This window comes from Plectrocnemia conspersa, unplaced genomic scaffold (assembly GCF_051122295.1).
Source record: "Plectrocnemia conspersa isolate PC_06_02 unplaced genomic scaffold, ASM5112229v1 ptg000006l, whole genome shotgun sequence".
Lineage (NCBI taxonomy): Eukaryota > Metazoa > Arthropoda > Insecta > Trichoptera > Polycentropodidae > Plectrocnemia > Plectrocnemia conspersa.
Window position 1 is genome coordinate 3,551,172 of NW_028277170.1, and position 17,622 is coordinate 3,568,793.

Below are 17,622 nucleotides of genomic sequence, written 5' to 3' on the forward strand. Positions count from 1 at the left end.
TTGCTTATAAACATATTTTTTGTAAAATTAAACATTTTTTTCAGAAAATATTGCCGTGTCATCAGCATAGCAAATGTTGATTATTGTCTCTTCATAGATTTTAATTTATTTTTGTCTCTAGAATGGTTTTAGAGTATAAATTGAAAAGAATAGGAGAAAGAACACTTCATTGACTGACACCTTTCTGTATTGAAATATTATTGGTTTGCTCTAATATGATTTTAATGTGAATTTAAACATAATAAATAAAAGTTTAAAAACTCATATATACATAACAGATTATTTGAACTTAAAATTAAAAATAAAAAAAATATAATTTAGATAACGATTTTTACACCACTTAATTAAGATTTTTATAAATTTTTTGATAAAGTATTTTTTTATTTAAAGATCATGTATTTTTTCTGTAGGTGTAGTTTTTCTTATTTACAAATTTTAAATTAAATTATAAGGTTTATAGTGTAGCACGATTATAAAATTTGCACAATTTATTTAAGCTTTATTTTAAAAAACTTGAATAAAGTCCAAAACTTAGCTTGAAATGAAATAAAAATATACCACATTTAATATATATTTTTATAATATATTCTTAAACAACAACATTTTATATATATTTAAGTTCTAAAGAAAATTAGATAATTTCACATATAATGATTTTTAAATTAATTTTTTATTTGTTACAGAGCAATCCATATGCCCTTAAAGACAGTGGGGGTGCTGGTGACATGTCAGCGTGGACGTCAGCTGGTCTTCAGCCAACTACTGGCTATTATCCTTACGATCCAACGTTAGCAGCATATGGGTAAGAATTTCAATCAATGTGTATTTATTTTATTAACAGGACAACCATATAAAAATATGGTAGCCCTAATGTAATGGTATATGATTTAAAAGTGCCTATAGATTGCGAGCGGCATTATTGAATATGAAAAAATATTATAATATTTATGCGTCATGAAATATTTCCATATAATAAGCACGTCATATACTTTATGGCGGTTCTCAATCGTAAATGAAAACAAAACTATTCGGAAAGGCTTCATGGATTTGTCTACGCCTGATATTTCACCCTTATAAATGTCCCGGGGTTGAACGCTTGAAGTGGATATAAATTCTCAAATGATATTATTCCCCAAAATTTACATACAAAAATATATTGCCTCCGTCCGCGCAGCGAAGTACAGTCAACCTAAAAGAAAACATTTTTTTTAAGTATATATTTATCAATGAAATATATTAATTCACGTATTTTTTCCATATGTAACATATTTTGATTTTTTAATAATTTTTCGTTGTAACCTGACAAGCATAAGCCTAATACTATAAACCATCAGACTGAAAGCTAGGAAATCGGTGACATCTATATGATTAATTATAAATTATTATATGTAATATATAAAATACAGTGACTGCAGTTGAGACCATTTTTTAAATAAAAATTTAGGTGCCGCTGCCGGGGCTCGAACCCGAAACCTTAGAGTTACTAGTCTGAGATTCCGTCCTTAATGATTTTTGATTCACATTATATTTTAAATCAATGTGGGATTTTTTTCCAATTACTGTAGTATTCGTAGTATTTTTAATTTACGCATTAGATATAACAATATCGAATAGCAATCCTTAAAAGTTCTAAGGCACGTAAGTCATGTTCTACCCAATACCCAATTTAATTTATATTTTCTGAAGTTTTTTTGAATGAATGTGATAAAAAAATCAGTATTTCATTTTATTAGTTAGACATAAATATGAATTTTAATTTGTGTATTTAGCGTTCATCAATTGTAGGTTTAACCTTTATTCTTCATTAACGAGTTAATGAAATTTAGCTATAAAAATTATTTAGAGATTAAACTTTCTTCTACGTGATAATTGTATTATGAGAGATATGTAAATATGTAAACACTCAACTTAGTATGCAAAACAACTGTGTTTAAAAACTTTTTACTAAATTATTGTTGATATTTGCTAAAAAACATCTTTCACAATTCACCGTAATTAAATCAATTAGGTTTTAAAATCCGCAAAAAATATAAAACAGCTTCTGAGAGCAGCAAAAAGCATAAGAACAGAAATAGAACGCTCATTGGCCTTTTACCTCTTTTCTTGGCATTAAAGTCATACTTACGTATTGATCTTAACAATTAAAATAATACATATTTGTTTATGTTTATGAAAAAAATCACATTAAAGTGATCATAAGGTATATCAATCACCTTCAAAACATTAATAAGCTATAAAAATAAGCTTAAAACTTATATTTACTTATTATATTTAGATAATCTTGAAGCTTATCGTTTTTTTGTTATTAATTTGCAAAGTTTTAAACCAGTCAGAGAAATTTATTTTGATTTCTGTACTTTGTGAGAATGAAAAGTCGTTGTGGGGAAAATAAGCTTGTTTAAAATAGCTTTAGATTTTTTGCAGCTCTATAATTTAAATATCTACTATGTTTTATAGTTCAATGCGTTGTTTATTTTTTAAATACCACTGTTTATTCCTTCTGCATTATTTTTTTAAAATGCTTAAGCTATCTATGTATATTTTTCAATATTACACTTTGTTTTAAAAATATCATAGCTACCCATACCGATATTACTATGGACTTTTTATATAAGAGGGGTGATCAAATATAATAAAACCGGATTTTGGTCAATAGGAGAGCGCAAAAACAATTATCACTTCTCAGAAGGCAAAAATTCACGTCAAAAGCAATAAAATCGTGTCGGCGCCGTCGCAGTGGGAACGCTCGGTAACGAGCGTTCCCACTGCGACGGCGACGGCACGATTTTATTGCTTTTGACGTGAATTTTTGACTTTTGAGAAGGGATAATTGTTTTTTGCGCTTTCCTATTGGTCAAAATTCGGTTTATACGTTCCTCATTTAACTTTTATTATTAATATAAAAGTTGATGTATGAACGCTAGATTACCAATTGTTCCCACTGCAACGGAGACGGCTTGATTTTATTGCTTTTGACGTGGATTTTTGACTTTTGAGAAGGGATAATTCTTTTTGCGCTCTCCTATTGGGCAAAATTCGGTTTATATGTGCTTTATTTGATATAAACGCGATGGCACGAATTTATTCCTTTTGATCTGGATTGAATATTCACTATATGGCAATACTGAGCAGCAAAGAAAACACATATTTTTAATGCCTAATTAAAAATATGTCTAATTTTTATATTTATTTGTAGCATAGAAAGGATTAACTCGTGCCTATTATTATTTATTTAAGAAATTATATTACGATCTTAAGAAATATATAAAGTGCTATTTTTGTCATGAGGCCCGGAATCATTGTTTTCTTAGGGTCCGAGTTCGCTTTCGGCGGCTCTGGACATGTGATATAGAATTTCTTTGGACATTAGAGTAACCGCTGCTTCAGCGGAAAGAACTGATTAAGAAGCTATGACGTATTGAATAATTTGTAAATAATTTCGATTAAAAATAAAGTGATTCAATTATTAGATATAGACAAAATTATAGGCGATTTTTTATCTCTGATAGCGAAATAGATTTTAACTTTAGATCAGAACTTTAAAAATAAAAGGCTGTCAAATTAAAAATATTTTTTTATAGCTCAGTTAACATTAGTGTTAAAAAAAACTTTTTTTAATTAAGGGTGGTTTTGTGGTTTCCGGTGAAAAAGATACAAGAGGGCCTTTAGATTGACTTTAATTACAGAAATTTAAATGTGTCATATTTCAATACAAAGTCTAACTACTATTTATTAGATATTTAAAAAAAAATTTGACAATGTGATATTTTAATGACTTTAAGCACAACTTTGTAGTGTTTTTTTTTATAAATACAATTACAAGTGTATTTATTAGTATATTGGAAAGCACTAAGTGCTGTAAGATATTATTTTTATTAAGGTTGATAATATTTGCCTTACATTTCTATAATGAAACCATAAAAATGAGTACGTTTACTATCGATTCATTGCGTCATAAATAATTATTGTTTTTATCGCTAATTATCGATCGTTTTCAACTCAACTCGAATAATCTACTGGTATGGTAGGTATATGTGTTGTTTGTTGTCTATCCGAATGATCTGGCGGAACGAGGGTTGAACCGATCGCGTGAGCTGGCACCGATGTTGGCACTTGGTTTTTTGTTCTGCAATCGATATCGCCTTTAACTATATATAGAGCCACTACGGTGTCGACGATTGTATACATATGTATGTATTCGCATACACACATAGACATACCTATGTAGCAGAAAAACCCTTAGTCGTGTAAATATTCACTTGCCAGTCCATGGCTGTCGCCATATTTCAAAACGAACACTTTGCCGTATTCGGCTCGATGACAGTTATTGGGACCATTTGTAATGCCATACCTAAATAATAAAGCAACAAAAAACGAGTTTTGCGTTTGTATATTTCAAGTTTACCGCTTTTGTGTGAACGTTGAAATACTATGTATTATTAAGGGGCTATTGGCGATAATAAAGTTTGTTTTCAATGCGGATAAATCAAATATGATATTGTGTTTATATTTATATACTGATTTTACTATAGACACTGATTTATGTATAATTATTATATTAATCAGATATAAAGGTGTTTTAGATAATATTAAATGCCAGTCATATTAAATGATTGTCTTTGTGATTTATTTATTATAAGTGTATTTGGATACTAAAACAATGATTTAACATCAAATATTTTTTTTATATTTATAGACTTTGTTTCTAAAATAAATGATTTAAAAAGCTTTAAAAAAATCTGTCTGTAAATGAATGTGTTTTCATGAAAATTCGTGTGCCAATTTAAATTAAAAAAATCTGCTGTAAAAATCTTGGCACATTAAGAAGCAACAATCCTATTCTTCATTCTCAATGCATCTTCCTGCGTACTAAACTAGTATTATAAAATTTCCAATTAACATCATTATTACTTATGTTATTTTTTTAGTGCTTTTCTTTAAAAATATAATTTTAAGGAACATTAAAAAACTATTTCTCTTTTAAACAATATTTACTTCAATGCGATATTAAACTATAAATATATTTTAAAATGGAAATACATACTTTCACATTGCGTTAACACATCGGTATTTTCAAATCAGGAAAGTCAGGAAATTTACTTGTAAGCCGACGCAATTTGTCAACGTGTCATTCAATCTTACGACGCTCAACGTTGGTCAGACTTTTATATTTTTATCTTATTTATGTCAATGACAATATGTTTGACAACAAAAAAATTGCGCGTGCAAGATAAATAATTTCTTGACAAAGTGTTTTGAGAAACTAAATGTGGTTGTCATCCAATTTAAAATACGTTTTTTAAATTACGCATATCATTTGTGGAGTGCACTATTTTATTTATAAGCCTTAGTTCAAAACGACATATTTTAAATATATTATTTATTGACAATACAAAAAAAACATTTATAAAGTGTGAGAGTTATGGTAGTGCAAAATACAATTCTGGTTATTCTCTTTGGATTTTCTTTAGCAATGTAATATTAAACGATCAGCTAATAATAATTCTTCACATTTGATTGAACTTGACGTGCTTTTATTCAAGTCTATTTTGTTAAATATTTTATTCTATTATTGCTCAAAAATATTGGAACCATTTTAATCCGTGATCTTATTTAGTACATCATCGCCGAAAGTAAAGTTTATCATTATCATATCACATATACTATCTTTATCTATGTACTTACATATTTACTCGTGCTTTTATATATACTAGTATGAACATTTATGTACTCTGATACACACACATATGGCGGTGGGCGTGTCGCATAAAGCGCGTAAACAATGGACGCCGGTTCGGGGCGTGATCCCGCCCGTATCCGTGCAGGCCCGCACACAGTATGACAATGATTTTATGACGTGTCCTTTTATATATATTGTGTAAAAAACTTCTGAAATTTTAAGCATGTGCAAAATTATTATTAATATTTTATCAATAGTATGTAAAAAGGCACATCAACTAGGTCATCCAAAATGCGCTTCTTATTTTTTTTTATATTATATGATTTATACATATGTAATCCATATAAATAATTCATCATTAAAGACAATACAAAGAATGTTCTAAAATAATTGTATTAGAAGAAATTAAGTTATTATATGAAATATTTAAACATGATTGACTAGCACGGTAGATTTGTGGTATAAGTCAGTGACTAAAACAGGGCCGCCTGACCCTGGGAAAACAATGATTCCGGGCCTCATGACTAAAATGGCATTTAAATTTTTTAATTTATTGAATTAATAATAATAGGTACGAGTTAACCCTTTCTATGCTAAAATAAATATTTCATTAGTAGATATATATGAAAATGTATTCCGATATGATTTTACTGAAGATTTTCTTTTAGGAATATCCTTATGAAACTAAAAATATTATTTTGATGTATTAAATCTAGTTGTTAAGTTACTGATAATACAAGCTATAAAAACATTAAATTTATACGATTCAGCAGGTGTTGTTTTTTCTGTGCTTCTTTTTTTAAGTATTTGATCTGAATTTTCAGATCGAATATCTAAATTTACTGTTAAAAATTTACGTTTGTTTACTATTTTATTTACTGTCTAATATTTTTTATACGTTCAAAACAATGATTTGCAAACAAATTTTAACACAATCGGTGCCACGTCAAAAAAGTACAATCTGTCCCTTAAAATAATAATGTTTATTGTGAAAGTACGACCTAGAAGGTGTGTGCTTTTGAAGGCAATGTTCCGTTCTTTTTATTTCTTGTATGTATAAAAAGTACCAGTTTATACCTAAAATAAGGCAGTAAACATCTCAAACAATTGTAGTTTAATTCAGATTCATTATTTGAAATCGGTTTTACATTTTTTTTTTAAATATATTCTTGCTATGATTTTTTCTAGAAATTGTTGTATCTCTCACCGACTCTCAGGTTCGAATCCCATATAAACTTTAGTGGTTTCTAATTTTTATTTTATTTGATTATTATCAGAATATTATTTTTTATTAAATAATTATAATTCCAATCGATTACCACAATATGAGAAATATTGTAATGAATAATTTAATTAATTTTTTTTTGTCGTAAAATACGACCCAGAAGTGCTAGACACTCTTGTTGTAATTATATTTTAATATAAGGATAAGCGTTGCGAAATGAGGATTCTTGCATCCTGTATTTCTCACAAATATTTAAACTTTATATTTTAGAGTAGAATTTCACAATCACATAATCACAATTATTTTTGCATAACCGTAATAGAAAATATGATTATCTTAGCCACCAAATTATTTTTCCATATCTTATTTGATTAAATTCATCACTTGATCCTTAAATAGTCCACGGGTATTCAACCGGGACCCAATATATAATTAAACAGTCACGGACAATTTGAACGGGGTACATAAGTAAGGCCCGATAATGAAAATTTAAACGGTCACGCTCCGGCTACTAATTCGATTGATATATCGGCGCTTAATGGGTTAATTAATTTATTTGTGTTGTCGATTGATAAATCGACAAACACGCTCTCATACACACACATATAAATGTGAAACACAAACAGCACAGTAAAGCACCGTTAATTGGATTTCAGATATATTACATAATGATATTAGTTTTTTTAACTAGTACCCTATATATACCAATGACGTGTGCCATTGTGTGCACCAGTGACCGACAAAGTTTGTTTATAAAAAAAAATGGTTTACTCCTTTGGTCATTGTGGGTTTAAATATTTGTTGTAAACGAGAAGTGTTCCGTGAAGATATATATTTTTAAGTCACGGTGTAACATAGAGTATTTGATGCAATTCCCAAGTTTTATTGTACGCAATTACAGATTTAAAGTGATTTTTAATATTTAATTTCATTTTGTGGCAAAAAGAGGGTGTAGTTTTGCTCTGCTTATTTTATATTAGATTTTCATGACAATTTAAAATCTTAAATTAAACATATTTTATTAGTCTAGAAAATTTTTATTTTTATTATTTTATCGAACTGCGACGCTTTTGCAGTGACTATTTGTCTAATCATTTTTATTCTATTTTGCGGTAAATTTACTGTTCAATATGGATTTTTATAAGAGCATAAAATAGCTGTGTCATCAGCGAATAAAGCTATGATATCATTTCTGTGAAGTTTAGTTGGGAAATCACTCGTATATATTGTGAATAGCAATGGTCCTATAATTTAGCTTGGGGGGACTCCAGCAGATATAGGGCTGAAACTTGACTAATATTTTTAATTCAATTTTGAAAGAGTGTACTGTTTATAAACAAGTTCATTATTCAACTAAAATTACTGAAAAAATAAATTTAGTTTTATATAAAGCCTGCGTGCTAAACGCGATCGAAAGCTTTATCAATGTCTTAAAACAATGCTTCTGTAGTATTTTTTCTGTCAAAGCCTTTTTGGATATATTTTACAACTCGTGGCGAAATTGTTATTCAAGCAAGATATTATTGTTATTAACATGTTCTAGTACTACATTTTTAATTATCTTTTATAGATCTTACTCGCGAAGGGCAGTAAACTTATCGGGTTCGTACCCGATTTTCTTTATATAATAACTATTACATCAGCTTTGAAGGAAAGTATACGATTTAAGTGATGTTACGAATTCTTATATTTATCATTTTAAACGCTGATAGTCAGATTTTTTCTTCTAACCTTTTGCACTTCAGCATCGCGCGTTTAAGCGCCTCTGCCGTCCGAATATAGAGTCGTCCCCTTCTCTGTAGAGAGCGACAAAGACGACTCGACTCGACTCGTTACTCCGGATGACAAATGAGACGAAGTGCGGAAATATTTTAAGGTTTGTTTTGGGTGGCTGTCATTCGGCGGGGTCGGAGTCATCACTCTGTTTTCTCTCTCAGTGTTCTGCCTCGCGGGCGACACGAATCTGCCGGGATTACGACCGGTAAAATAGTGGATGTTCATTGCGACGGATGACAAACGCATACATCACTCGGGATACTCAGACACGTGTGTATGTGTGTGGATAAATAACTGCGGGAATACCGACTGCGTTCTTATTTCGAATAACTCTTGTGATTATTTTCGACTTTGGTTAGAAAAAATATCAATTAGGCCTTTGCGTGTTTGTGGAAAGCTTTTAAAATACTTTTTGTAGACGCACTGTATTTTTTTCGTAGTAATATAAAAGTCAATATAATATTTATTAAAAAAATCTAATGACAAAAATAAAAGAAATAAATTAAAATCTCCCATCCAGACAGTGACCGTTCGCGACGTTGCTTAACCTTCCGCGGTCAGTGATAAATCGTCGCCTGTCATAATGACGTAATTGAGTGTTGATCCGTTTGACGAGCGGGCGGCAGATGCTAAGAACCGTCGGCCCGCGGTCCCCCCCCCCCCCCGACACTTCCCCGTCCTTTCTGGCTCGGGTGTATTTTCGTTGTAGCGCCATTCAACTAATTGCGTTGATATATATTTTCATTTTTGTAAAGCAACACTCATTCCACGGCTAATTGTGTTCAGATGGATGGTTCGCGGACTAGCTGACGCCACTTAGCCGTGCAGCCAGAGGTACGCAACAATTAACAAATAAATATTTTTGTTGAATAATAATTTACTTCGGCAAGTCTCTCAATAAAATTTAAAACAACTCGTTACTTAAACATAATATATAGTTCAGAGTTGCCAAAATGTCTGATTCATTGTAAATTTTAAGTGAAACATAAGTAAAACATTACGGTCCATCCACGCGTTTTTGCGTGATAACGAAACTGCGAAAATTGTCGATTAAATAATATGTAACTTAAGCTTGCAGACGTAATAAAAATTCATACCTTTATCTATATATAAAATATATTTTTTCTTAATTATTTAAGTAGAGTAAGAATTGAAATATAAACATTTAAAATTCATATACATTTAGATTCGCTTATTATAATAATCTCTCGAAGTCTGCAAAAAATATTTTGAGATGCTCGGCTTTTTTATATAGAACACGTTAATAAATTATTTGTGTTTTCTTATTTTTGTAAAATTATAAAATCTTTTTTTTCCATGTGTGTATTTTCTTGTACAAACTGGATTTAATTTTGTTCTAAAAATAAAGATTATTTTTCTTATAATTCAAAAATATTTTTTTTAAATATATTTATAAAATCATCTATATTTGCAAAAAAATGCTTGGCTTTAAAATTCGCTTGGCACTAAAAGGGTTAAAATTCGCTTGTCAAGGTTGATCTAGTTCATGTAATTTAATTTTTGATGCAAGGAATTTTTCAAGATTTATTTATTATAACGATTCTAGTATGTTTCCGACCCCTGGCTCACAAGAAATAAACGCTCCCGTTTCACGCGTAAAATCACAAAACCTGTAAGGCGGGCCCCTTTCATATAGAAGAGTAATACTTTGTGTCCGCTCACTTTATTACGAGGATCTCTTAATTTCACCCCTGCTCCGTTTCGAAAATAAATTAGTGACGTGTGTAAAAATAGGACATTCACGAGAAATCTCAACCGGGATGTGTCATTTTGGGTCTCGGGTAAAATTTATTAGACGTATATCGTTTTTTAATTATTTTATTAAGACATATGGATAATCTATAAAAAAAGATTTGTTGCTATGTTTATTATTCATTATTTAAAAGTGGTAATGCTATAAGATTTATGTGCATTTATAAGTTCATTTTTTAGTCAAAACTAAATACTTAATATTCTGAAGTTTCTAGCTTTAAAGTATCAGAAATTAACAATAGTGTGTAAATATAAATATTTCATATTTTAGCTAGAATATAATTTTATATCTGTTATTAGTTGTTTTCTCTATAATGCGATGCACTATCGTGGTGAAAAATTCATGAGCAGTTAAGCACGATACTGTTTTTTAGATTGCCTCTATCAAATGGCGTGATCATTTTTAATATGACTTGGTATTAAGTATTTGTAGTAAATTAATTGAGACTGTTATATTAAAAACATAAAGAAAAACTTTGACTTCCGATTTAACTTGACGTGCTTTTTCTGGTTCTTTGTTGCGATGTCATAACCGTACATTCTTCAATTAAATGAGGAACATATAAACCGAATTTTGACCAATAGGAGAGCGCAAAAAAATTATCCAATCTCAGAAGTCAAAAATTCACGTCAAAAGTAATAAAATCATGCCGTCGCCGTCGCAGTGGGAACGATCGGTAATCTATAATTCATACGTAAAATTGTATAATAATATAACAAGTTAAATGAGGAACGTATAAACCGAATTTTGACCAATAGGAAAGCGCAAAAAACAATTATCCCTTCTCAAAAGTCAAAAATCCACGTCAAAAGCAATAAAATCGTGCCGGCACCGTCGCAGTGGGAACGCTCGTTACCGAGCGTTCCCACTGCGACGGCGCCGACACGATTTTATTGCTTTTGACGTGAATTTTTGACTTCTGAGAAGTGATAATTGTTTTTTGCGCACTCCTATTGACCAAAATTCGGTTTCAATACAATTAGAGCAATGTTCAGAAGTCTGTTATAATGTTGATAAGGATAGCAATCATATTTTAAAAACAAACTATGGGGCAATATGCGAAATGCGACGTCTGTCTGTACTTTTTTTTCTGCTTATTTTCCTCTGGGAGATGAGTTGGTTTTTTTTTGTATTTTGGACTATGATTAGTTTCAGAACTTTCATAAGGTCAAGTTGGGCTTGATTAATTCATGTAGATTTGGTTTCGGTTTAAACAGAAAATGGACGTTTTGCAAATTTCAAATTGAGTTTTATAGAAATAAAATGAGCAGCATATAATTACTCAATTATTCAGTTAAATTATATTTTCGCTAGTAAAAATATATATTTACTAGTGAAAATGTATTTGAATTTCACTGAAAAATACACATTCACTGTAACATTATTACATCGCATGTAAATAAATATGAATTAATATGTAAAAGTATATATTATTACGCGTGGAGTAGTTGAAAGCATATAATTTGACTAACAACTGCCAGACAAATAAAATTTTCAAAATTTTAATTTTGGGATATAGTCGAGACTGTCAGTGAGAATTTTTAAATATTTTCATTTCATTAAATGGCTAAATTTAAGAAGGAGGGGAGAGAAAATTCACCCACGAAATATATTACGTCCCTGTCTCTCATGCAAATGGCGCAAAACTAGCGTAGTAATAATTGCCGTTATAATCAAAGAAAGAAGTAAAATCGAACCTTGACATTTGATCGAACCTGACATGATTTTTCTGCTCTTTTATTAAGACTATTTTACCTTTGTTGCTATGTCACAACCGCAATTCTGTATCGTCAGCGACATCATTCAATAATTTCTCTGTTGTTTAAAATCCAGTAGTTATCTTCTGACTCTTACTACAAACGACGTAAAACTGCGATATAATATTGAACTAGAGTATTGTGGTAATAATTTGTAGAAACCTATATCGTTATAATTCATTAAAACAGTAGAAGAAAAAGCTTGACATTTGATTGAACTTGGCGTGATTTTTCTGCACTTCTATTAAGATGATTTTACCTTTGTTGCAATGTCATAACCGTACATTTATTATTCGGGTTGTAGTGATATCAATTAGCAATTTACCTGTTATTTATTTACGATGCTACAAACATTGTGTGTTATCGTGATTCAAAATCCAGGAGTAATCTTTGGATTCCCTCACGCAAACGGCGTGAAGCTGCGAGATAATATTGGCCGCACGATCTTGTGGTAATAAATCGTAGTATAAACTATTTCTTTAAAATCGAAGAATAACATAGATATGAGAAAAAATATGAGTATTATTTTTTAGAAGATATATTGTCAAAGTTTTACTTTATATATTTATATACATATATGGTTAAATGTTTAGAAAATATATAATAAAATAGGGCGAATTAGTTGTACGGTCCCTTTGGCAATTTATGTGGGCAAGATATACGATAATTGGACACACCTTTCCAATGTCGGTCCCATTAAGCACCAGACCTCCAACGAAACACACACACACACACACACACCCTTCCGCGTCGAATCATTAGCCATATAGTTTCTAGACAAAGTCCAAAATAGGAATTTTATCCGACACAAAAAGGAGTCACAAAGCAAAAGTGATCAATTCGCGCCGTTTGTTTTTACTTTTTTAATGACCCCCATTACCATACGGTGTTTTTTGCCCAATTCTGCCGAATCCGCCACAAGAGGATTTTTGTGCCACACTATCCCTTTTTTGTCGCATTTCTTCGGCCGGATGCGGTGCTAAAATGGGATTCCTGCGACAACCACTCACCTATTATTTATTAGTTCCGAGCGTGTGAAAAAATGCGAATAGACCCGCGCCTCTTCGGTGGGTATGTGCACCTATGTATGGCCCTTGAGGAAAGAGTGGCTGTGTGGATTTTTTTGCCGAAATTCGCCCGCAGACGATAAGGAATGCCATTATTTGGCAATCGCTGGACATTGTTCTACGCTAGTGATGCCCAAGAATCTTCGAAAACATTCTTGGGTCGGTGAAATTTGCGAAATGTTTGACGTGTCGCTAATATATAAAAAAAATTCAACCCACCTGGCATTTAAAGCGATTTTACAGAAAGCTATTTTTTTAACGATTCAACAAGAATTAATATAAACTCATTGTGTAGATTATACACACATTTACATATTCATTACAGAGATATTATAAATAAAAAGATCGATTAAACATCTATGAAATAATTCATTAGGATTTTAATAAAAAATAATTAAGTACTAATCACTTTTACTTTAGTAAATATAGTTTGTATTTATTCGTACGTATTATTTATTTATTTTATTAATTTATTTAGCTTAATAGCTAATCTATACATCTAACAAATTTAGTAAACATATATAAAAATATATAAAAAATACATAACAGAAAGAAAAAATAAAAATATACAATAATAAAGTCTTAATATTATAATTTATTTCTATATGTACGAAGGTATTTTTTTATTCCATTTATGAAACCCGTTATATTTTTGCTGTTTCGGATTTCTCTTGGAAGACTATTATATAAATCAAAACCTCCGTACATAATTCCCCTAGCCGTACTCGTTTTCTTATACTTAATTATCTTTAAATTTTCTCTATTTCTAGTATTATATTTATGTACATCTTTATTTCTTATTAAATACTTATTAAAATATTCTGGTAACATATTATTTTCTAACTTATATATAAATACTAAAACATTCATACTCAATATTTCTTGAACATTCAACCATTCTAATCTATCAATCATACTTTTACAATTAGTTAATCTATTTTTATTTAAGATTACTCTCATTGCAACATTTGTTTGTCTAATTTATTTAACATATTTAATAGTGTTGCACAATAATTAAAATGGGGCAATATTATACTATTGTAAATTATTTTTTTTGTATTTATACTTAATATATTTCTTAATCTAGATAATAAACCTATTTTTCTACTAATTTTTTTTAATATGTAATTACAATGTTCTTTAAAATTTAATTTTGTATCAACAATTACTCCTAAATATTTTATATTATCCACTATTTCTATACTAGAGTTATTTATTACTATTTTGGTACTATTATCTAACACACATATATTATATGCCATGAAGCCCTTTTTATTTATTCTTTTTTGTAAATGGACTTATTACATCATTACCATCTCACTGTACGAAATAAGTAGTACATACATACATATGTAGTATGCATTTTTCATATACTCATATATTTTTAATCATAGCATCAGTGTATAAAAAAATATAGTATAATATAATATATTTAATTTTAAATTACTACATTAGCAGTAAATCGCATAAAACGCGTCTGATGTGTGCCAATATCAATTTTATTTGACCTTTGGATGAATTGCACTGTTATACAGAGATAAAACCATATATATATATTCGAAAATATTAATTAAAATAATATTAAACTCTCTCATTCATATGCTATCCTATTACTTTAATTATTTCATACACTAACACATATTCTATAATTTAAAATAATTACTTAACTTACACATTCACACATGCGTGTATAGGTGTTGTTTATTATTTTTTTCATGATCTGAATGTCAATAATACAATATGTTTACGTTTCGTTTCAGTAAGTTTTATTTATTTCTTGTATTAAGAGAACATGTCAATACAATGGTCTTTTGCGTTTAATTTAATATTAAATTATATTATATGCTTTTCTCTCGTAAGATAATATTGTTCACAAAAGTGTAATATTATAAAATGATTTAGCGCAAATTTAAGCAAAAAATATCAGAAAATCTGATTTATTGACTTTTAAAATAATATTAAAATGAAATTAAAATTTAATGGATAAAAAAATGTTGAACAAAACATGTTTTTTTTTCTCGAAACCTGAGATAAAAAAACTTGAAATGTTAATGCAGATGAATTGAAAAAATATGTATGAAAACAGATCAATTCTTATAGACAAAAAATCAGATTGGAAAAGATTCAGAATAAAATTTAAAAATAGTATTTAGAAAACAGAAAACTCGAATTAAATGAAGATGCTTTCTCAAGTACATTTAAAAAGCAGCTTAGAACAATAAACCTAAGCATGCCATTTGTGTCTCTCGAACTGACTGTGTTAAAGCAAATATGAAAATATAACAATTTCGAGACTCTAAGATTAAAAATATTTTACATAAATATAATAAAACACAACAATTAAACCGAAATATTGAAAAACTAAAAATAATAATAATATCAATTTAACAGAACAAAATATACAAAATTTTCTCTTTGGAAATCATCAAAAAAAAAAACCTACATATAGCCCTAATGTTAATAATCAAAACGATACATGAAGATTGGGCAAGAGATAATAAACAAAAAGCCAGTGTTTTCTCAACTATCTATAAATAAAGTTGAAATACTAGACAAAGGCATAGAAAGCCAAATAGAAAACCAGAAAAGTGAAAATTTATAGTGTAACACCAACAGAAATTGCCTTAAAAATCACAACTAATAAGTTAAATATTATATAAAATTATAAGAAAGCTTCTGAAAAATGCAAATTTGATAAAAACAGTTTTTATTTAAAACATGTTTGGAAGCAGAAGTAATATTGATTTTCAAGCTAGGAAAATTATTCAAAATCGTACATCGCTATCAATAATATCCAAATTTGAAGAAAATAAAACCCATCATAGAGAAAAAAGCAATTTTTGACTATTAGTTTTGGTTCTGAAAATAAAATTTACAATCGATCAAGTGCATATATTTGTTTGGCCATCTTACTAGATGTTACTCAAGATGTTACTAAAATTAAATTAATAATGACACTCGATGGTGGAAGAAATATGTAGAAAATAAAAGTATTTAAAATAAAATATAAAAAAAATAAGAAATTTGTAGAAAAAAAACAAGTTGGTTAATGTTTTATAAATACAAGGAATAGTTTTATTCATCATGTATGCATCCATATTGTCAATACACTTTTGCCATTTTAGCAGTAGCTTGTTTAGTCCAGTGGTGTAAAATCATAATAATTGAGACTCGATGAAATTTTGGAGAGCATGGTTAATAGCATTATCTTAGCGTTTTTAGCGTTTCTTATGAAAATGTTATCCAAATTCTGGAAGACGTGGTTGTGAGCGGGTCTTTGTCTTCTTTTCTAGTTGTCTATATTTTGAAATTGGCTCCTCGATATTGACGTGAGGTCACAGTCTTATTTTGTGTTTGGCAGCCAAGTATTTTATAGCACTGGTAATGTTTTTAATGCGACAACCCACAGAGAATTCATAATGTTTCGTAACATTTTATATTGTAATCTAAATATTTTGCTTGAGGTAATCAATTTCACAATGTGGGCAACTTGAAAAGAAGATAAAGCCCTACACACTGTGTAGTGTATAAGTAAAAAAAAACTTATTTAATATTAACACGTATAATATTATTAAAAAAAGAGGAAATTTAATTTTCATAAAAAAATGTGTGCAAATAGTAATTTTATATGACTTTTGCATAAATTGCAATGTTAAACTCAGATAAAATCATATATATTTATTAATATAAATTAAAATAATACTGAGCTCTCTCATACATATGATATCCTATCACTGTAAATGTGTGAAAAAAAATGTTTGCCAATAACAATTTTATATGACGTTTTCATGAACAGATAAAATTATATATATTTATTATTATAAATTAAAATAATACTAAACTCTCTCATACATATGATATCCTATCACTGTAATTGTGTGAAAAAAAATGTTTGCCAATAATAATTTTATATGACGTTTGCATGAACGCAGATAAAATTATATATAGCATTTATTAATATAAATTAAAATAATATTGAACTCTCTCATTCATATGATATCCTATCACTGTAATTGTGTGAAAAAAAATGTTTGCCAATAATAATTTTATATGACGTTTGCATGAACACAGATAAAATTATATATATATTTATTAATATAATTTAAATAATATTGCACTCTCTCATCTGTATGATATCCTATCACTTTAAATATTTTATTCACTAACACATATACCATAATTTTATATATTGACTTAACTTACACATACACGAATAGTATCGGTGTGCACAAATGACCGCACACCGTACAAATGACAGTGACAAACATATAGGATTTAAAGTTGGAAGTTCTCCATCATCCAAAATACTTACAAAATCTTGCTTACATAGACTACCACTTATT

The 17,622-nt window shown here is 29.0% G+C and overlaps 1 protein-coding gene across 2 annotated transcripts in view; it reads left to right on the plus strand.

Moving 5' to 3' along the window:
• LOC148234057 (homeobox protein araucan-like) overlaps positions 1–17,622 on the plus strand; it is a 176,885-nt gene that overhangs the window by 116,103 nt on the left and 43,160 nt on the right. For both annotated transcript variants that reach the window (XM_088188148.1, XM_088188149.1), the window contains exon 3: positions 684–802. In XM_088188148.1, coding sequence (XP_088044274.1) covers positions 684–802 — 119 coding nt within the window. The remainder of the gene's footprint in view (positions 1–683; positions 803–17,622) is intronic.